We start from the raw sequence: 16,433 nt of genomic DNA, 5'->3' as shown, positions 1-16,433 counted from the left end.
GAGTGCTCAGGAACAGATCCATATGTATATGAAACTTTGTTATGTGGTAGAGGTGAAATCTCAAATCAGGGAGGAAAGTAGAGACTACTGAATAAATGGAGCCAGAGAAAATGTTTATCCATTTGGAAAAAATGAAGTTGGATCTTCATCTCACATCATATTTAAAACAAAACAAAACTCTGTAAAGTACTAAAACGAAAACTTTGAAACTCTTAGAACAAGTAAGTGGAGATTTCCCTTTCCAGCCGTGATAGAGTAACAGGTATCCAACTAGCCATCCTGCAAAAAACAACTGGAAAACAAAACAAGAACAACAACAACAAAAAGAAACAATTGTTTTCAAATATTGGCCAACAGGCAGTACAGGATTGAGATACCTGAGAGAGGAGAAATAAATATCTCTGTGATTTCCCTGACTTTTTGACTGGAGGCAAAATTTTAGGAATGGCACAATGAAGGGCATTTCAAGAAGAGTAAGAAGTGCACAGCGCTGTTGCACAATTGAAGAGATACGTTCAGGTTCTGGAAGGCTGAGGTATCTGGATTTATGGACATCGTACCTGAGAGGAGAGAGCTATGCTGAGAAAAAGCTATAGATATCTGCACAGGGGTCGCCTTGAATCTTAGCCGGATTCTAAGCTTTGCATGCACAGGGTAGGATTCTATGAGAAAACTACCCGAGAAAGAAAAACTACTGAGGAATCTATGAACTGAACAACTATCAGAAATTGTACTTGGTAGAGATCCAAAGCCATGCTTGGAGTAGGCTAATCTCACCCTAGACTAAAGGCTACTCCAGACCTGTCCTAACTAAGCTGAAAAACCAAACTTCAGGAAGATCAAGGTGATTTTCTAGTAAATTAGTTGCCTGTCAGAACAAAGCTCAATAATAAGGACACTGAATGCAGATACTCAACGATGTAGCATTCAGAATGTCAGATGTTCAGAAAACATTGCTAGATGACAAGAAGCTCAAGAAGTTGGAAAATGTGATCCATAATCAGAACAAAAAACCACCCAGATAGAAACAGACTAGAAATTACAGGCATTAGCACATGAGGGCTTTGAAACACCTCATATTAATGTGTTCAAAAAACTACAAAAAACTATGAAAACAAAGAGAAGAGAATAGTAATTATAATAAAAGAACCAAATATAATCCCCCAGTGGGGATTCATCTAGTAATTGACAAACAGATTTTCAAAGTTATATGGAAATGTAAAGGACCTAGAATAGCCAAAACAATTTTCAAAAAAGAACAAAAGCTAGAGGACTTATACTACCTGATTTTGAGATTTACTGTAAAGCTACAGTAATCAAGATGGTGTCATCTTGACCTCCGGATAGACTTAGGTCATGGAGCAGAATAGAGAGTCCATATCCATTTGGCCAGTTGATTTTCACAAAAATCCCAAGGTAATTTAAAGGACAAAAGAGCAGTCTGACAGATAGTACTGGAACAATTGAATATCCATAAAAAAAAAAGAACCTCAACTTATACCATTACACCTTATACAAAAATAAACTCAAAATGGATAATAAATCTGCATGCTTAAAGCTAAAACATAAACTTCTAGATAAAAACATAGAGGAAATTTTTGTGACTTTGGAATAGACAACAATTTCTTAGGACACAAAAATACCCTGCCGAAAAAAATTACGAACTCGACTTTGTCAAAATTAAAAACTTCTCAAAAGATACAGTTAAGAAAATGTAAAAAGAAGCCACAGACTGTGAGAAAAATGTCAGCAGTACATATATCTGACAGAAGCCTTCTCCGGAATATAACAAGAACTCTTATAACTCAGTTTTTAAAAAATGGTCAAACCTCAATTAAAAAATGGGCAAAAGCATTTGAAAAGACACTTGACAAAAGAAGATATTAAAAAATATTTTGTGTTTTGAAGTAGAGAAACACTTTGAATAAGGCATGGAATCTTTGACTATTAAAGAATTGATGTATTTCACTCTATGAAAATTAAGAGTGAAGGACACCTTAAAGTGAAGACAGTTATAAACTTTGAGACAATATGCACAATTCATAACATTCACAAAGAATTGTTTTCAAGAAATAGAGAAGTAGTCCTTCTCCTGTTTAGAACAACTAATAGAGACCAACCTGACCTCAAAATATGAATATTTAAAAAAATATATGTTTATGTTTATATTTGTGTCTGCATGTGTGTGTATTTGTTAGAAGGCACTGGAGAGATAACAAAGCTGTGAAGAAGTGTGGGACCAGATCTTAGGGAAAAAAGAGGGCACTTAGGAAGGTGAGCCTGACGTTCAGGGCTACCTTTTCTCTAGCTTTATCTTCCAGTTCCTGAGGAGGTAGCTAAGAGACTGAAAAGCTGAATAGAACCCTCCAGATTCTTGAGGCTAAAGATAAAAATACTATTTCGGGACTTCAGGTTGGGATCTTGAATGAAAGGCTGCTCCCTAGAAGTAAGGGTGTATCAGAAAGTGTTCTGCCTCCCCTCCCAGGGGTTAAAGTTTCACACCACATCTTCTTAATCTCTGATTGGATTAAGGTAATCGAGGATTACTAGTGCACCAAGGCTCATTGCCTGCCAGAAGTGAAAACAGATTTTCTCTTGAGAAAGATATCATTACTTGTTGCCTCAGATTATATCTATGGTTTTCCATGTACATCATCTGGCACTCAGTTCAAAATAATCAGCACATTAGCAAATGAGACAACATGATGGAAGAGTGAGAGGGAAAAAATTATTTATCAAACATTAGCCATTCAAGAATAAATGACAGGTATACACCCTCAGAGAGCTTACAGTATAGCTGGGGTGTCAGACATGTAAACAACCTAAAGGTATGTGAATAATGAAATGATCAGACACAGATACAGACTTTATAATATGTTCAAGTACATAAAGAGGAAATTAAAAATTTCAGCAGAAAATTGAAAATGAACAAAAGAACCTGATGGAAATTCTAGAATTGAAAAATATAACAACAGAAACGAAGGATTTGACGGGCTTAGATCTGAATAGTAAGTCATAAAAAAATAGGGTAAACCACTTAGAAAAAAAGTGTAGAAAATACAGAAAAGAGCTTAAGAGACATAGGTGATACATTAAAAAGGTCTAAAGTATGCGTAATTGATATCTCAGAAGGAGAAAAAATGAGAGTGAAATAGGGACAGATGGTGGCTGAGAATTCCACATATGACAGAGGATATCAAACAACAAATTTAGTAAACCCTGTAATTAGCGCAGGAAAAGTCTTTCACAAAGAAAATAACACTAGTACAATATTAGAAAAGTCTAAAAACCAAAGAATATACTCAAAGCAACCAATAAAAAAAGTCTAGTCACCTTCAGAGAAGCAACAGTAAAAATGACAGCTCATTTCTCATTGGAAACAGTTGAAACCAGAAGACAATGGAATGTGCTGAAACAGTAACTGCCATCCTAGAATGATGTACTGAGCGAAAATAGATAAAAGTACAATGAAGACAGTAACTAAGAGAACAGTCAAACATGGAGTTGTCAAGGGAGAAGGAAATTATAAAATGTGAGTGTAAATTTGGAATTGTGGCTTAAAATTTAATTAAGTTGAATTCTCTATTACTCTGTCATCAAAATTCACTTAACATGGTGCTTTTAGATGTCAACAAATGTTTAAGTGCTTGGATTCAATAGCAGTGTTAATTCTTTGAACAAATACTTATTGAGTGTCTACTGTTTGCCTGCGAAGTGTGTGTTAGCTGATAGCAGTATAGTGAGACGCAAACACCGAGATAATTCCTTCTTTCCAGAACTCTCATTCTAGTGGTTGAAGTAATAATGGTGGTGGGCTGGGGACAGAAAATAAACAAATAACCACATGATAAACTGTAAAGGACATGGGTACATTGTTCTGTGAGGTGGTATAAGGGGTGAATTGATCTCTTCTAAGTCTGAAGAAAAGAAGTTAACTAGATCAGGAGAGACAGCATAACCGTGTGCAAAAGACTGTGACAGGATGCAGACCGTGTGTTGGAGGATTGGAAAGAAGGCCTATGTAGCTGTAGCACAGAGAGCTATTGTTGGGTAATGTAGTAGGGTCTCTCTGTGAAGTAATATGGAATGGGACGAAACTGGGCAGGTAAGTAGAGTCTGCAGTGCTGACTGGGTGGTGCATATAAAGGGTTTACGACTTTATCCTTAGAGCCATGGGAAATCATTGAAATACAAATGCAGGTGGGTAATATTTTGAAAATTGTGTTTTGAAAGGATTGCAGTATGAAGATTAGATTGAAGGCCACAAGTGGATAGAGGTAGATTCCCATCGCTCAGATTGCAATACTCTAGGTAATAAGTGATGGTGGCTTGGGCTAATGTGATGGAGCTAGAGGTAATGGACAGATGCCCTAAGTATTTAGAAGCTAAATGTGACAGGGCTGGGTGATAGATTGGGTATTAGAGGTGAGGTAGAGGAAGATATCAAAGTATTGTAAACTACTGTAAGACTTGCTTTATATTTACATATTAAATGGTATGTTTTGAAAATGTTTCAAAGTTAAAGAATTGCTTGAATAAATAAGTCATCTATATAGTAGAATGTTATGAGACTGAAAGTGGTGTTTATGAAGAATTTTTAACAGTGCAAGGAAATACCTATGGTTTTACGTAATAAAGTAGAAAGTGAAATTGTTTATAATGTGTATTCTTAACTATATAAAATTATAATAGTGAAGCATACTGCTGATTAGAAATGACTCTTTTTGACATATAGACACCTCAAGAAGAACATGCTATTAACGGTCCAGAACTCCTGAGGAAAAAACGTACAACTTCAGCTGAAAAAAATACTTGTCAGCTTTATATTCAGACCGATCATCTGTTTTTTAAATATTATGGAACACGAGAGGCTGTGATTGCCCAGGTATTTATAATTTTGCTACTATTTTAGTTTTCATATTCTCATATTGTTTCATTATACCCGTATATTCCTCTAAAAATTAAAGTTAGTGAATATCTCATTTTGGAAAAATAAAGAGTATGTATTTTCAATTGTGATATGAGAAAATATGTACGATAAGAACACAAATAACTGAAAGACCAGTTAGGATATTTTAGTGTCATTCTAAAGAGAGATGTAAGAAAATGATTTCATGAAGGAGATGACACTGGGAGCTGAGCTTGGAAAAGCGGGTCAAATTGTCATTTGTGGTCTTAAAGGAGGGAAAGGTAGAGGAGTCTTTCCAATAAGAATAATTAATTTCTATTCTGTATTCTCCTTGTACTTAACACTTTTTAAGTTACGTTACTATCTACATTTGTGTCTTATTGAAGTATAAATTTTTTGGAGACACTCTTCAAAATATCCTTCATTTTGAAGGTATCCAGTGAGAGTTTGATGAATGCATTTTGAGTCCAAGGATTTGAGACTGAGAGGGTGGAGGTGTCATTAGTATAAATGGTAAACTCATTTTGTTGGTGGTGATGAACTTACTTTTAGACGCGTTTAAAAGCCCATGTACATGGTGATTATAGGGTATTGAAAATGTAGAACTGGAGCTTGGGAGAGGTTAGCCTTGAGCTTTCTGCATGGAATTTAAGGGTGCAAAAGAGATAGTTAAAATAAGGAGAGAGAATGAAATCAAAAGGGAAGGAACTGGGAGATAAAATCTCTTTATAGTGAATAGGATGACAAGGAGAAGCTATGGGCTAAAATATAATAGTTAAAGAGGTAGGAGATAAAATAGGATTAGCCAAGGAATAAGCAAAGTTTCACAACAAAATGCATAACCAATAGTGTCATATGTGGAGATACCAAAGAGAATGACTACAAAGTAATTAACTCGATGTATATGTATATCAAATATACAATGTATATTTGTATATGTATGTCAGATCATGATGTACACTTTAAATATCTTACACTTTGTCAATTATACCTCAGTAATGCTGAAAAAAAAAGAGAATGATTATAAAGGTTAGCTGATTTTTAGTTATTAGAATATTATTGATGGACTTTAAGCAAGCAATAAAGTTGTGAGGGTGAAAACATTGTGAACAATAAGGAATGGGTTGGCAGGAGCAGTCAGGGTTTCAAGAGATGTGAAAAACAGAAAAAAAATGGTGGCTTAGGAATAATATGGAATATTTGAGTGAAAGGGGGATACATGAGAAGTTGGTCAGAAGAGGAAAATGATCCAGTAGAGAAGCAGTGTAAGATATGAGAAAGAAAAACTGATGTGAAACAATGTCCTTGAAGATCCAGTAAAGATTGGGGTTAAGAATATAGAAAAGTTACTCTTTAAGGAAGAGTTACCATTTGAGGGAGATAGAAATGGATAAAGATAGAAAAGTTTGGGGACTTCCCTGGTGGCGCAGTGGATAAGACTCCGTGCTCCCAATGCAGGGGACCCTGGTTTGATCCCTGGTCAGGGAACTAGATCCCACTTGCATGCCGCAGCTAAGGAGCCCGCCTGCCGCAAGTAAGACCCGGCGCAACCAAATAAATAAATAAATATTAAAAAAGAAAGAAAGAAAGACAAGTTTGAAGGTTAAAAGAGCAGGAGATCAAGATGAACTCTCAGTAAAGTAAGATGTCTGATCAGTCATCTGTGGAAAAATGTTTGAACTACCACTGTTGGGGGTGGACAAGGAACAGTGAGAATTGGATAAGGGATTGCTAGGCCAAGCTGAGGGTAGATAGCACAGATTTATAATGGACTTTATCAGCACTGTTATGATATTCTTTATCATTGTTTGGCAACCTGGGCTACTTTTAAAATTATTATTGTTAATGCTTTTACTTGACTATTTATATAATTTCTTTGAAAATAGTTTTGAACCTATATATATATGCATGTTTTCACATAAGTGGTAGCAAGAGTGCTTTTTGTAAATGAAGATGGGAAGGTTGTCTATAGAGTGGTTTAGAAGCCAGAGAGTTAAGTTGGGAGTCAGCTAGGAAAAAGAGGATCTTTTTGTGTTCTATCACCCTGTTTATCTCTTCTTAGAATTTAGCAAAATCTGAATGTATGTTATTTATATTTGTATTACTTCCTTCCCTTCCTCCCCCTCTAGAATAAATCTGTAAATTTATAGGGACCTTCTCAATTTTGTTCACCCCTATACCTCCAGCACCTAAAACAGCACCTACCATATAGTAAATGGTAGACAAAACTTACAGAATATGTACTAGTGCATCAATGGAAAGACTGAAGTCAGAGAATGACTGAGTGTCCTGATATTATCAGGGAGGTATTCACAGAAGATGTTTGAGCTGAGTCTAAGGGGTAGATACCCTAGGCATAAGGAAGCAGCATGCGAAAAGGCATGGGGGTATGACATTGCAGGATGGATTGAGGAAACCAAATTTTATTGGGTTGGCCAAAAAGTTCGTTCAGTTTTTTTCCATAAGATGTCACTAGTAGTGCTTCATTGTCTTTAATTTCATTTGAAACAATTTTGTTAGATTGTATTGTGACAGCTGTCAGATCAGCATGCATTAAAAAAAAACTTATAAAAATTGGTGAATTTTTGTGTAGCCATTTTAATATTGAAGATGGAAGAAAAACATTTGGCATATTATGCTTTATTATTTCAAGAAAGGTAAAAACACAACTGAAACGCAAAAAAAGATTTGTGTAGTGTATGGAGAAGGTGCTGTGACTGATCAAACGTGTCAAAAGTGGTTTGTGAAATTTCGTGCTGGAGATTTCTCACTGGACGATGCTCCACGGTCAGGTAGACCAGTTGAAGTTGACAGCGATCAAGTCGAGACATTAATTGAGGACAATAAACGTTATACCACGTGGGAGATAGCCGACATATTCAAAATATCCAAATCAAGCACTGAAAAGCATTTGCACCAGCTCGGTTATGTTACTCGCTTTCATGTTTGGGTTCCACGTAAGTTGAGCGAAAAAAACCTTGCCCGTATTTCCGCATGTGATTCTCTACTTAAACGTAACGAAAACGTTCTGTTTTTTAAAACAAATTGTGACGGGCAATGAAAAGTGAATACTGTTCAACAGCGGTCCCCAACCTTTTTGGCACCAGGGACTGGTTTTGTGGAAGACACTTTTTCCACGGATGGGGGTGGGGGGGATGGGTCAGGCGGTAATGCGAGCGATGGGGAGCCACAGACGAAGCTTCGTTTGCTTGCCCACTGCTCACCTCCTGCTGTGCAGCCCAGTTCCTAACAGGCTGAGGACCACTACTGGTCCGCGGCCCAGGGGTTGGGGACCCTTGCTGTACAATAATGTGGAACGGAAGAGATCGTGGGGCAAGCGAAATGAACCACCACCAACCATACCAAAGGCCGGTCTTCGTCCAGAGAAGGTGATGTTGTGTAGATGGTGGGATTGGAAGGGAGTCCTCTATTATGAGCGCCTTCCGGAAAACGAAACGATTAATTCCAGCTAGTACTGCTCCCAGCTAGACCAACTGAAAGCGGCACTCGACGAAAAGCATCCGGAATTAGTCAACAGAAAACACAGAATCTCTTCCATCAGGATAACACAAGACCTCATGTTTTTTTGATGACCAGGCAAAAACTGTTACAGCTTGGCTGGGAAGTTCTGATTCATCCCCTGTATTCACCAGACAGTGCACCTTCGGATTTCCATTTATTTCGGTCTTTACAAAGTTCTCTTAATGGAAGAAATTTCAATTCCCTGGAAGATTGTAAAAGGTACCTGGAACAGGTCTTTGCTTGAAAAGATAAAAAGTTTTGGGAATGGAATTATGAAGTTGCCTGAAAAATGGCAGAAGGTAGTGGAACAAAATGATGAATACCAATAAAGTTCTTGGTGAAAATGAAAAATGTCTTTTATTTTTACTTAAAAACCAAAGGGACTTTTTGGCCAACGCAATATATGACTGAGGCAAGAGTGCATGTTTGGTTTTGGCCAGAGAAAAATATGGAAAAGTCACTGAATTTCCCTTCTCAGTTCCAGCTCACTAATCTTTTTCATCCTTTCATCTAGTGTATGATATTGACATTTTAAAATTTGAATGTGGTGGAATATGAATAATTCTTGATTTGGGAAATGGAAATTCACAGTCTTTTTCACATTTCGACATTGCCTCTAAAATGTCTTTTTTTTTAAATCAATAGATATCCAGTCATGTTAAAGCGATTGATACAATTTACCAGACCACAGACTTCTCTGGAATCCGTAATATCAGTTTCATGGTGAAACGCATAAGAGTAAGTAAGGAATTTCAATAGTTAAGAACATTAAGAAAGAGAAACAATAAGGATCATGTTTACAAAAAGAAAAATGCTTGCCTTTTACTTCATCTTCATGCATTAAATAGTTAAATTGTGTTTGCTGATGCAGGTTATCTTTACTCTTGGGTTTTACACACACACAGAGGGGTTACTTGGGTTTATGACTTAATGAAATCTATAGGACTTTAATCTGGACTGCAGAAGAGGTATGGTAGAAAGTACTGTTTTCTATTTATCTGATTAACATACCAGTTAGAAAGCACTCTAAGTAACTGCAGATACCGTACTTGACATTTTTCTCCCTGATATTATTCCCCGGTTTCTTCAGATTTGCCTTATGCAGTATATTTCAGAGTGTGTCCCATTTGATGCTGCAGCGGAGGGAAGGATAGGTACAGTGGTTAAATACAATTGGAAGTTGGAAAAACACTTAATACTGTTTCCTCTTGAAATTTAACAGTGCACACTAATGTATTTCAAGTTTTGAGAAATCCTTTGGGAAAGAAATCCATATTTTTCTAAGCTAATTTAACCTTTTTGTATTAACATCAGCTGAAACTCCAAAGACCTGCAGTGCACATTTTGAGAAATGCTGATCCAGAACTACTGATTCTTAGTTTTAATGTTATAAATTGTTAATAAGTAAATATTGTTATTAACAAATTGGACTGTTTCAAAAATTTTCTAAATATGAATTCTTTCAAAGTATATAGCTTTTAAGAATCTGAGTTTATAAGCTAGATAACCTGGGTTTTAAAAATCATCATTTTACAGAAGTACTTGCCACAGGGTTTCTTTATTTAAAACAAATTTTTTTTAATGGCTTTTATTTTTTAAAATGTTATTTATTTATTTATTTTTTGCTGTGCCACATGGCCGCGCAGCGTTTTTTTGGCTGCGCCGGTAGCTTGCGGCATCTTAGTTCCCCGACCAGGGATTGAACCCAGGCCCTTGGCAGTGAAAGCGCCGAGTCCTAACCACCAGACCGCCAGGGAATACCCCACAGGGTTTCTTTATATTTTGTGCTTTTATTCTTCTTAAAATATGGTTGACTATAGATTATAGTTTTAGTACATATGTGTAATATATTTTAAAAAATAGCTGAAAGTGGTCCTTACTTTTAGAAGTGACATGATTAAATATTACATTGGATTGTCTTAAGGTGAAATATGGTTCGATATACTGTATAAGAACTGTTTGTAATCAATTGCTTTCATGTATTTTGAGAGCAATATAAACCTTTAAATGAGCAAGTAAAAGTGATAAGTGGTATAAGTATTGCTATTTAGTAGACAGAGCAATGAAATGCAAAGTAGTGAAAAGTAGAGAACACCTGAACAAATTTTAGTGAAACACATTTGTTTGAGTGAAGTAATTTGCATTATGAAGAGATGCACGTATATAAAAGAGTTATGTGGCGATTAGTTGTTTTTCAGGCCTTTAACTGAGATTAAAACTTTAGTTTAAATGTCATCAGTTGAAGTTTGTTTGTGACCCATTAAATAATTTGAAATTTATATTTTATAAGCAAATATTTAAATATCAATCATCCCGGGCTTCCCTGGTGGCACAGTGGTTAAGAATCTGCCTGCCAATGCAGGGGACACGGGTTCGAGCCCTGGTCTGGGAAGATCCCACATTCCGCTGAGCAACTAAACCCGTGCACCACAACTACTGAGCCTGCGCTCTAGAGCCTGCGCGCCGCAACTACTAAAGCCCGCGAGCCTAGAGCCCGTGCTCTGCAACAAGAGAAGCCACCACAACGAAGAGTAGCCCCTGCTCGCTGCAACTAGAGAAAGCCCGTGTGCAGCAATGAAGACCCAACGCAGCCAAAAATAAATAAATAAATTTGTTAAAAAAAATTAATCATCCCATTTTTAATATAGGTAACTAAAATTTAGATGCAGTTTTTATTTGTAGCCAATATTACAGAAGTATCAGAGAATTTCCTTTCTATGTTTAGTGGGAAAAAGCGATATGCAGCATGTCTCTAAGCATGGGCTACCTTTAATATATAGTGTTCTTGTTTTTGGATGTGTGTGTGTGTGTGTGTGTGTGTGTGTGTGTGTGTTAGATGACCGTAACTGATTGTTTCTGGTTAATTGTTAATGGATGAACCAGATGGTCTCATATCTGTCTTTAGGCAATTGCCTTCAGTGGTGTTTCTACCATCCTGTTTGTAAGCTCCTTGGTTTTTACTGAAAGATGTGGATCCTAAAAAGATCTATAGTTTTCATTTTATTAACTGTTATAGCCTTATCACTGATATTTTCAATAGACTGAGATTTCCCTTCTAAGCAATGTTTACTCTCATACATATTCCTTTTTCTTCTCTACCAACAGTCTTGTATGTAATTCTCTGACTTACTTGGGGAAAACCAAATTCTTCTAGGACTTCAAAGGTTAGGCAGAGGTCTCTGAAAGGAAGCAATGAGTAGTAAATGAAAGCTTTTGTTTTAGTTGAAGTTTGGTATCAGAACTGATTATTCTTCACATTGTGAAGGAGGAACCTGTACCCTGGAGTATAGTAGCTAAGTGTCGAAGGAAACATTCTGGAGGAACTCAGCTTGAAATAGTAAGAGAAATGAATTGGCAAAGGAAAAAAAAATTCTTGCTCACATTCAGGGGAAAAAATTGAACTTGAAGTTAGTTGTGCTTGACTCATGACTCTAGGCAAGGAGAACCAAGAATATGATTTGTCTGCTGAATTGACAGTTTTGGGTTCAATATCTCTTTTATGTTGTACTAATTAGCTGAAATATAGGGTTTTATGTCATACTTGTCATCATATGTAGGAGATTAGCGCTAAAGGAGACTCATCAAATGATTAAATTGAGAAACTGTACTTCCTTATTGGAAATTTTGAAAGCAGAACTTGTTTTCCCATCCCAAGTGTTCAGTGTTCAGGAATCTGTGAACACTTGCTCAGAAATGTAATATACTCAGTTTTAATTCCCTTACCCGTCCATCCTTCCTTCCCTCCTCCCTCCTCCCTCCCTCCTCCCTTTTTGGCTTCTATGATTAGCTCAGGGATGGAGGTAGTGGGAATAACTGTAAAAGCTTTAATTTAGGCCTGACTTCCTTGGGCCCCAAGCATATTGTCCAGGTAGATACTACTTACACTAAGGCTCTGCTAACGTTGGTTGCTTGTTAAAGTCATTGTTTTGGATTTTAGATCAACACAACTGCTGATGAGAAGGATCCTACAAATCCCTTCCGTTTTCCAAATATTGGTGTGGAGAAGTTTCTGGAATTAAATTCTGAGCAGAATCATGATGACTACTGTTTGGCCTATGTCTTCACAGACCGAGATTTTGATGATGGTGTCCTTGGTCTGGCTTGGGTTGGAGCACCTTCAGGTAGTTTATCTAAATATGTCTTGACTTACTACTTGAAATGAAAAGCAGTTCTCATGATGGATTGAATTTTACAAAGTATAGGAGAAAGTGATGCCTGTACAGTATCTAAATTTACACATCTTGAGTTAGGCAGAATTCATAAGCATAATGTAAATGGAAAAATAGTTGAAGCAGCTTTTTATTTTGAAATGAGTAAATGAGTACTAACAGGGAGATACCCTGACATTTGGTACATTCAGTAGCTGAAATAATTTTATGGGAAAAAGTGGTACTTAGTTCTGAAACTGAAAAGCAAAATATTAATTTTTTCACAAAAGTTAATGTAATCAATTAATTATTTTGGGAGGTAGGGGGATGGGGAGAGGTTCTTAGAGTCAAAAGGGGAAAACTGTGTTCTTGCTTCTTCTGCCGTGAGATAAAGAGCCGAGAAATCCTACTCAGGAATAGCAGGTAGAAAGAAAAGAAAGGCTGCCTTTATTATTATTATTTCTCACCTTTATTTTAGCAAAAGGGAAGTGTTGCCTGAAAAGAGATGTGGGCAGGAGGCCCAGTACCCATAGCTCCACCGGCTTGACTGCATGGCCCCACGTTCTGCTGGGGTCTCTGCCTTAGCCGTGAAAGCTACTGTCACTGAGAAAGCTGGGATGGGATAATCCCCTTGCCATTGCAGTCGGGGTGGGGGTCTGTGATTCACAGTGTAATAAGTTCAGTAGCCTACTTTAGAGAAATACAAATTAATGAGTTGAAAGATGAGTAGAAAGAATCCCGGACTCTTTGAATATAAATTTTGCCATATAGAATTTGATCAGTAGTCTGTCATCTTCTGAGCTATACACAGCAGTTTCTCCTTCTGATACATAATTTCTGTCTTTTTCAAAGAATCAACTTCTGCTTTTTCCGGGGCAAGGCAGGCTTTTGTATTCTTAGTTTATTCTTTGGTTTGTTATGCATATTTTAACATCTTTAATACTGTATTTTTGCTTTTATACTTCTTGCTATCTATCTATCTATCTATCTATCTATCTATCTATTTATTTATTTATTTATTACTGTGTTGAGTCTTCGTTTCCGTGTGAGGGCTTTCTCTAGTTGCGGCAAGCGGGGACCACTGTTCATCGCGGTGCGCGGGCCTCCCACCATCGCGGCCTCTCTCGTCGCGGAGCACAGGCTCCAGACGCGCAGTCTCAGTAGTCGTGGCTCACGGGCCCAGCTGCTCCGTGGCATGTGGGATCTTCCCAGACCGGGGCTCGAACCCGTGTCCCCTGCATTGGGAGGCAGATTCTCAACCACTGCGCCACCAGGGAAGCCCTTGCTCTTTTTTTTAAAGCCAGCAATGAATATCCTTTTTAGTTTCCAAAGCTTTTGTTTTTCTTCCACATTTTAAAGTGTACTCAGTTTCATGATGTCATTAAAGTACAAGTTTACGTCATAGGCTGCATATATCATAGTGCAGTATTTTTGGCTATTTGTCCTTTACAACGATCTGTGCTGGTTTTGTGTTACGTGCGTTGTCAGCAGATTGTACAACTCACTCTTTCCTTTGATGATTCACATGCTTTATAACTTTTATATTCTGAAATTTCTTTTCCCCTCCTTGGTTCGTTGGATAATTTTATCACACGGTTTATAGTCCCTTGTCTCTAATCATCAGTAAGTACTGTAGGGACTCAGGGGTTTAGTTTTCTTTGTCTATTACCACTAATATAGTGGCTCTCCAGGTGTGCTCCGTGGAGTAGCAGCATCTGTTGTTACCTGGGAACTGGTTAGAAATGTCAATCCATGGGCCTCACTCAGGTCTACTAAATCAGAAACTCCAGGTGTGGAGCCCATCAGTCTTTGTTTGAAGAGGCCCTCCGGGTGTTTCTGATGCATACTAAAGTTTGAAAACCACCATCGTAATATTTTTGCTCACAAAATGTCTCCTGGGCAGATGATTGGATGATCTCAGACTAAAAACTTTCTGCCATTTTGCAGTTTCAACTCCACAGACTGTTGTTCATTAAGAATGCAATGGTCCTGAGAGAGCTTGGTCAAATTTTCCTGAAACTTCAGATATCCTCATGTCTACTTTTTTAAAAAAAAATAAGTCTATTTTTTTTATTTAGAACAGTTTTAGATTTATAGAAAAAACTGAGCAGATAGAGTCGTCTCCACTACCTTCCTGTATTATTAACAGCTTACATTAGTATGGTACATTTGTTACAATTAATGAACCAATATTGGTACATTATTGTTAACTAAAGTCAGCCCATAGTTTTTTCAGATTTCTTTAGTTTTTACTACGGTCCTCTTCTGTTCCAAGATCTTGTCCAGGATACCACAGTACGTTTAATTGTCATGCCTCTTTAGTCTTCTTGGCTGCGATGGTTTCTCAGACTTTTCTTGTTTTTTTATAACCTTGACAATTTTGAGGAGTATTGGTCAGGGATATTGTAGGATAACCCTCTGTTGCAGTCTTTTTGATGTTTTTCTCATGATTGGACTGGGGTTATGGGTTTGGGGGGAGAGTTAGTTTTTCTTTCTAGTTGTTTATGATATCTGGACCACTTATTTTATGAAATGCTGCTTATTTTATTGAAGCAGCAGTTCTGGATTGAAAATGATGGGCCACATTACTTGTATTTTTGTCATTGCGTTCTTCATCTGATGCCCTCTTTCTTTACTCTGTGTTAAACCCCTAACTCCAGCTCTCAGAAGCCTTTTTCTAAGAGCTTCTGGGGAGGGGCTCGGCAGGAAGAATGGGGCCAGAGTGGCAAAGAGAAGGGATCTTTGTTCCTTTAACACAACTTTTTCTAGAATAAGATACCTGCCTTGACAGCTTTCTTCTTCACTTCCCTTTGCCCTTAGACCACCTGAACTGAGTTTATTTGACCTACATTTTATTTTTTTATGAGGAACTTTTATGTATTTGCTCTTACTGATTAATTCAGTTCCGTTATGAGGTGTAGGTAGTATTTCCTCCATTATGCAGGTGGATTGGATTCAGAGACTTTGTCAACAACCCAGTATCTCACAGAACCTAGAATCTGGACCTTTTGACTCCAGGTTTTGTGCATTTGGTAGTTATTTTACTAGGTATTATTATAATGTAACATCCTACTTTTATCTTTCTAAGACATTTCCAAGAAGAAGTTGAAATGTTTCCTGCATCTAAGCAGAGATGGAATCTATTTCCTTCTTCCTTAAGAGAGATGAGTTATAAAATAGTACTACTCTATATTATTTAGGCATCATTTTGGGTAATTGTCAAGGCATAATTAGAAGAGCACTGGTTTGGGAACTAGGAGACAGGGTCCTTGTCTGTTCTGTCTCTATAAATTCAGGTAAATCATTTTGCTTCAGCTTGTTTATTTTTCGTTGTAATTTCTTCTGTCTTTGCCCTTCCTTTGATACTTCATGTTTCTGCATGTAGATGTTAGTAATGCTTGCTGTTACACTATTTTTTAAAATAGCATTTTATAGCTGATCTGTTCAGCTTGTGATGTGTTAACTGTTTCTTAATCTTTTTCATTTTTATTTGGCCTGATTAATTTCTGTTGTATCATTTAACTCTGCAGCTGTTTTACTATTCAAATATATGGTAGTGGAAAGGATTTTGTTTTGATACTGTTGTGTTAATTTTCACAGAATAGTTACCGTAATTATTCGCTGTAGTCCTCTTCACTGACTCAGTTAAGCTGGGAAAAGCAATGAGGCTTAAAACATTTGAATAGTAGGTTTCTTGTCTTTAAGTCTTGTTTATGCTACTTTTTATTTGTTCTTTTAAAATTTCTTATTGTGGTTGGGTACTGCCTTCAGTTACCTTAATGAGAAAAACAGTACCTCCTGCCCCAACTCCATAACAAGTAGAAACAGCTTGTGAGCTGGGATGACTTGGAGGC

The 16,433-nt window shown here is 37.0% G+C and overlaps 1 protein-coding gene across 1 annotated transcript in view; it reads left to right on the top strand.

The window, feature by feature from the left end:
- The window catches only part of ADAM10 (ADAM metallopeptidase domain 10), a 115,673-nt gene that overhangs the window by 54,985 nt on the left and 44,255 nt on the right, over positions 1–16,433 (top strand). Inside the window, exons 6-8 of the mRNA XM_068552495.1 lie at positions 4,736–4,885; positions 9,077–9,169; positions 12,369–12,552. Of these exons, the coding sequence (XP_068408596.1) occupies positions 4,736–4,885; positions 9,077–9,169; positions 12,369–12,552 (427 nt within the window). The remainder of the gene's footprint in view (positions 1–4,735; positions 4,886–9,076; positions 9,170–12,368; positions 12,553–16,433) is intronic.

This window comes from Eschrichtius robustus, chromosome 1 (assembly GCF_028021215.1).
Source record: "Eschrichtius robustus isolate mEscRob2 chromosome 1, mEscRob2.pri, whole genome shotgun sequence".
Taxonomy (NCBI): domain Eukaryota; kingdom Metazoa; phylum Chordata; class Mammalia; order Artiodactyla; family Eschrichtiidae; genus Eschrichtius; species Eschrichtius robustus.
Note: the sequence above shows the minus strand (reverse complement) of the source record. Positions and strands in the feature narration are given on the sequence as shown.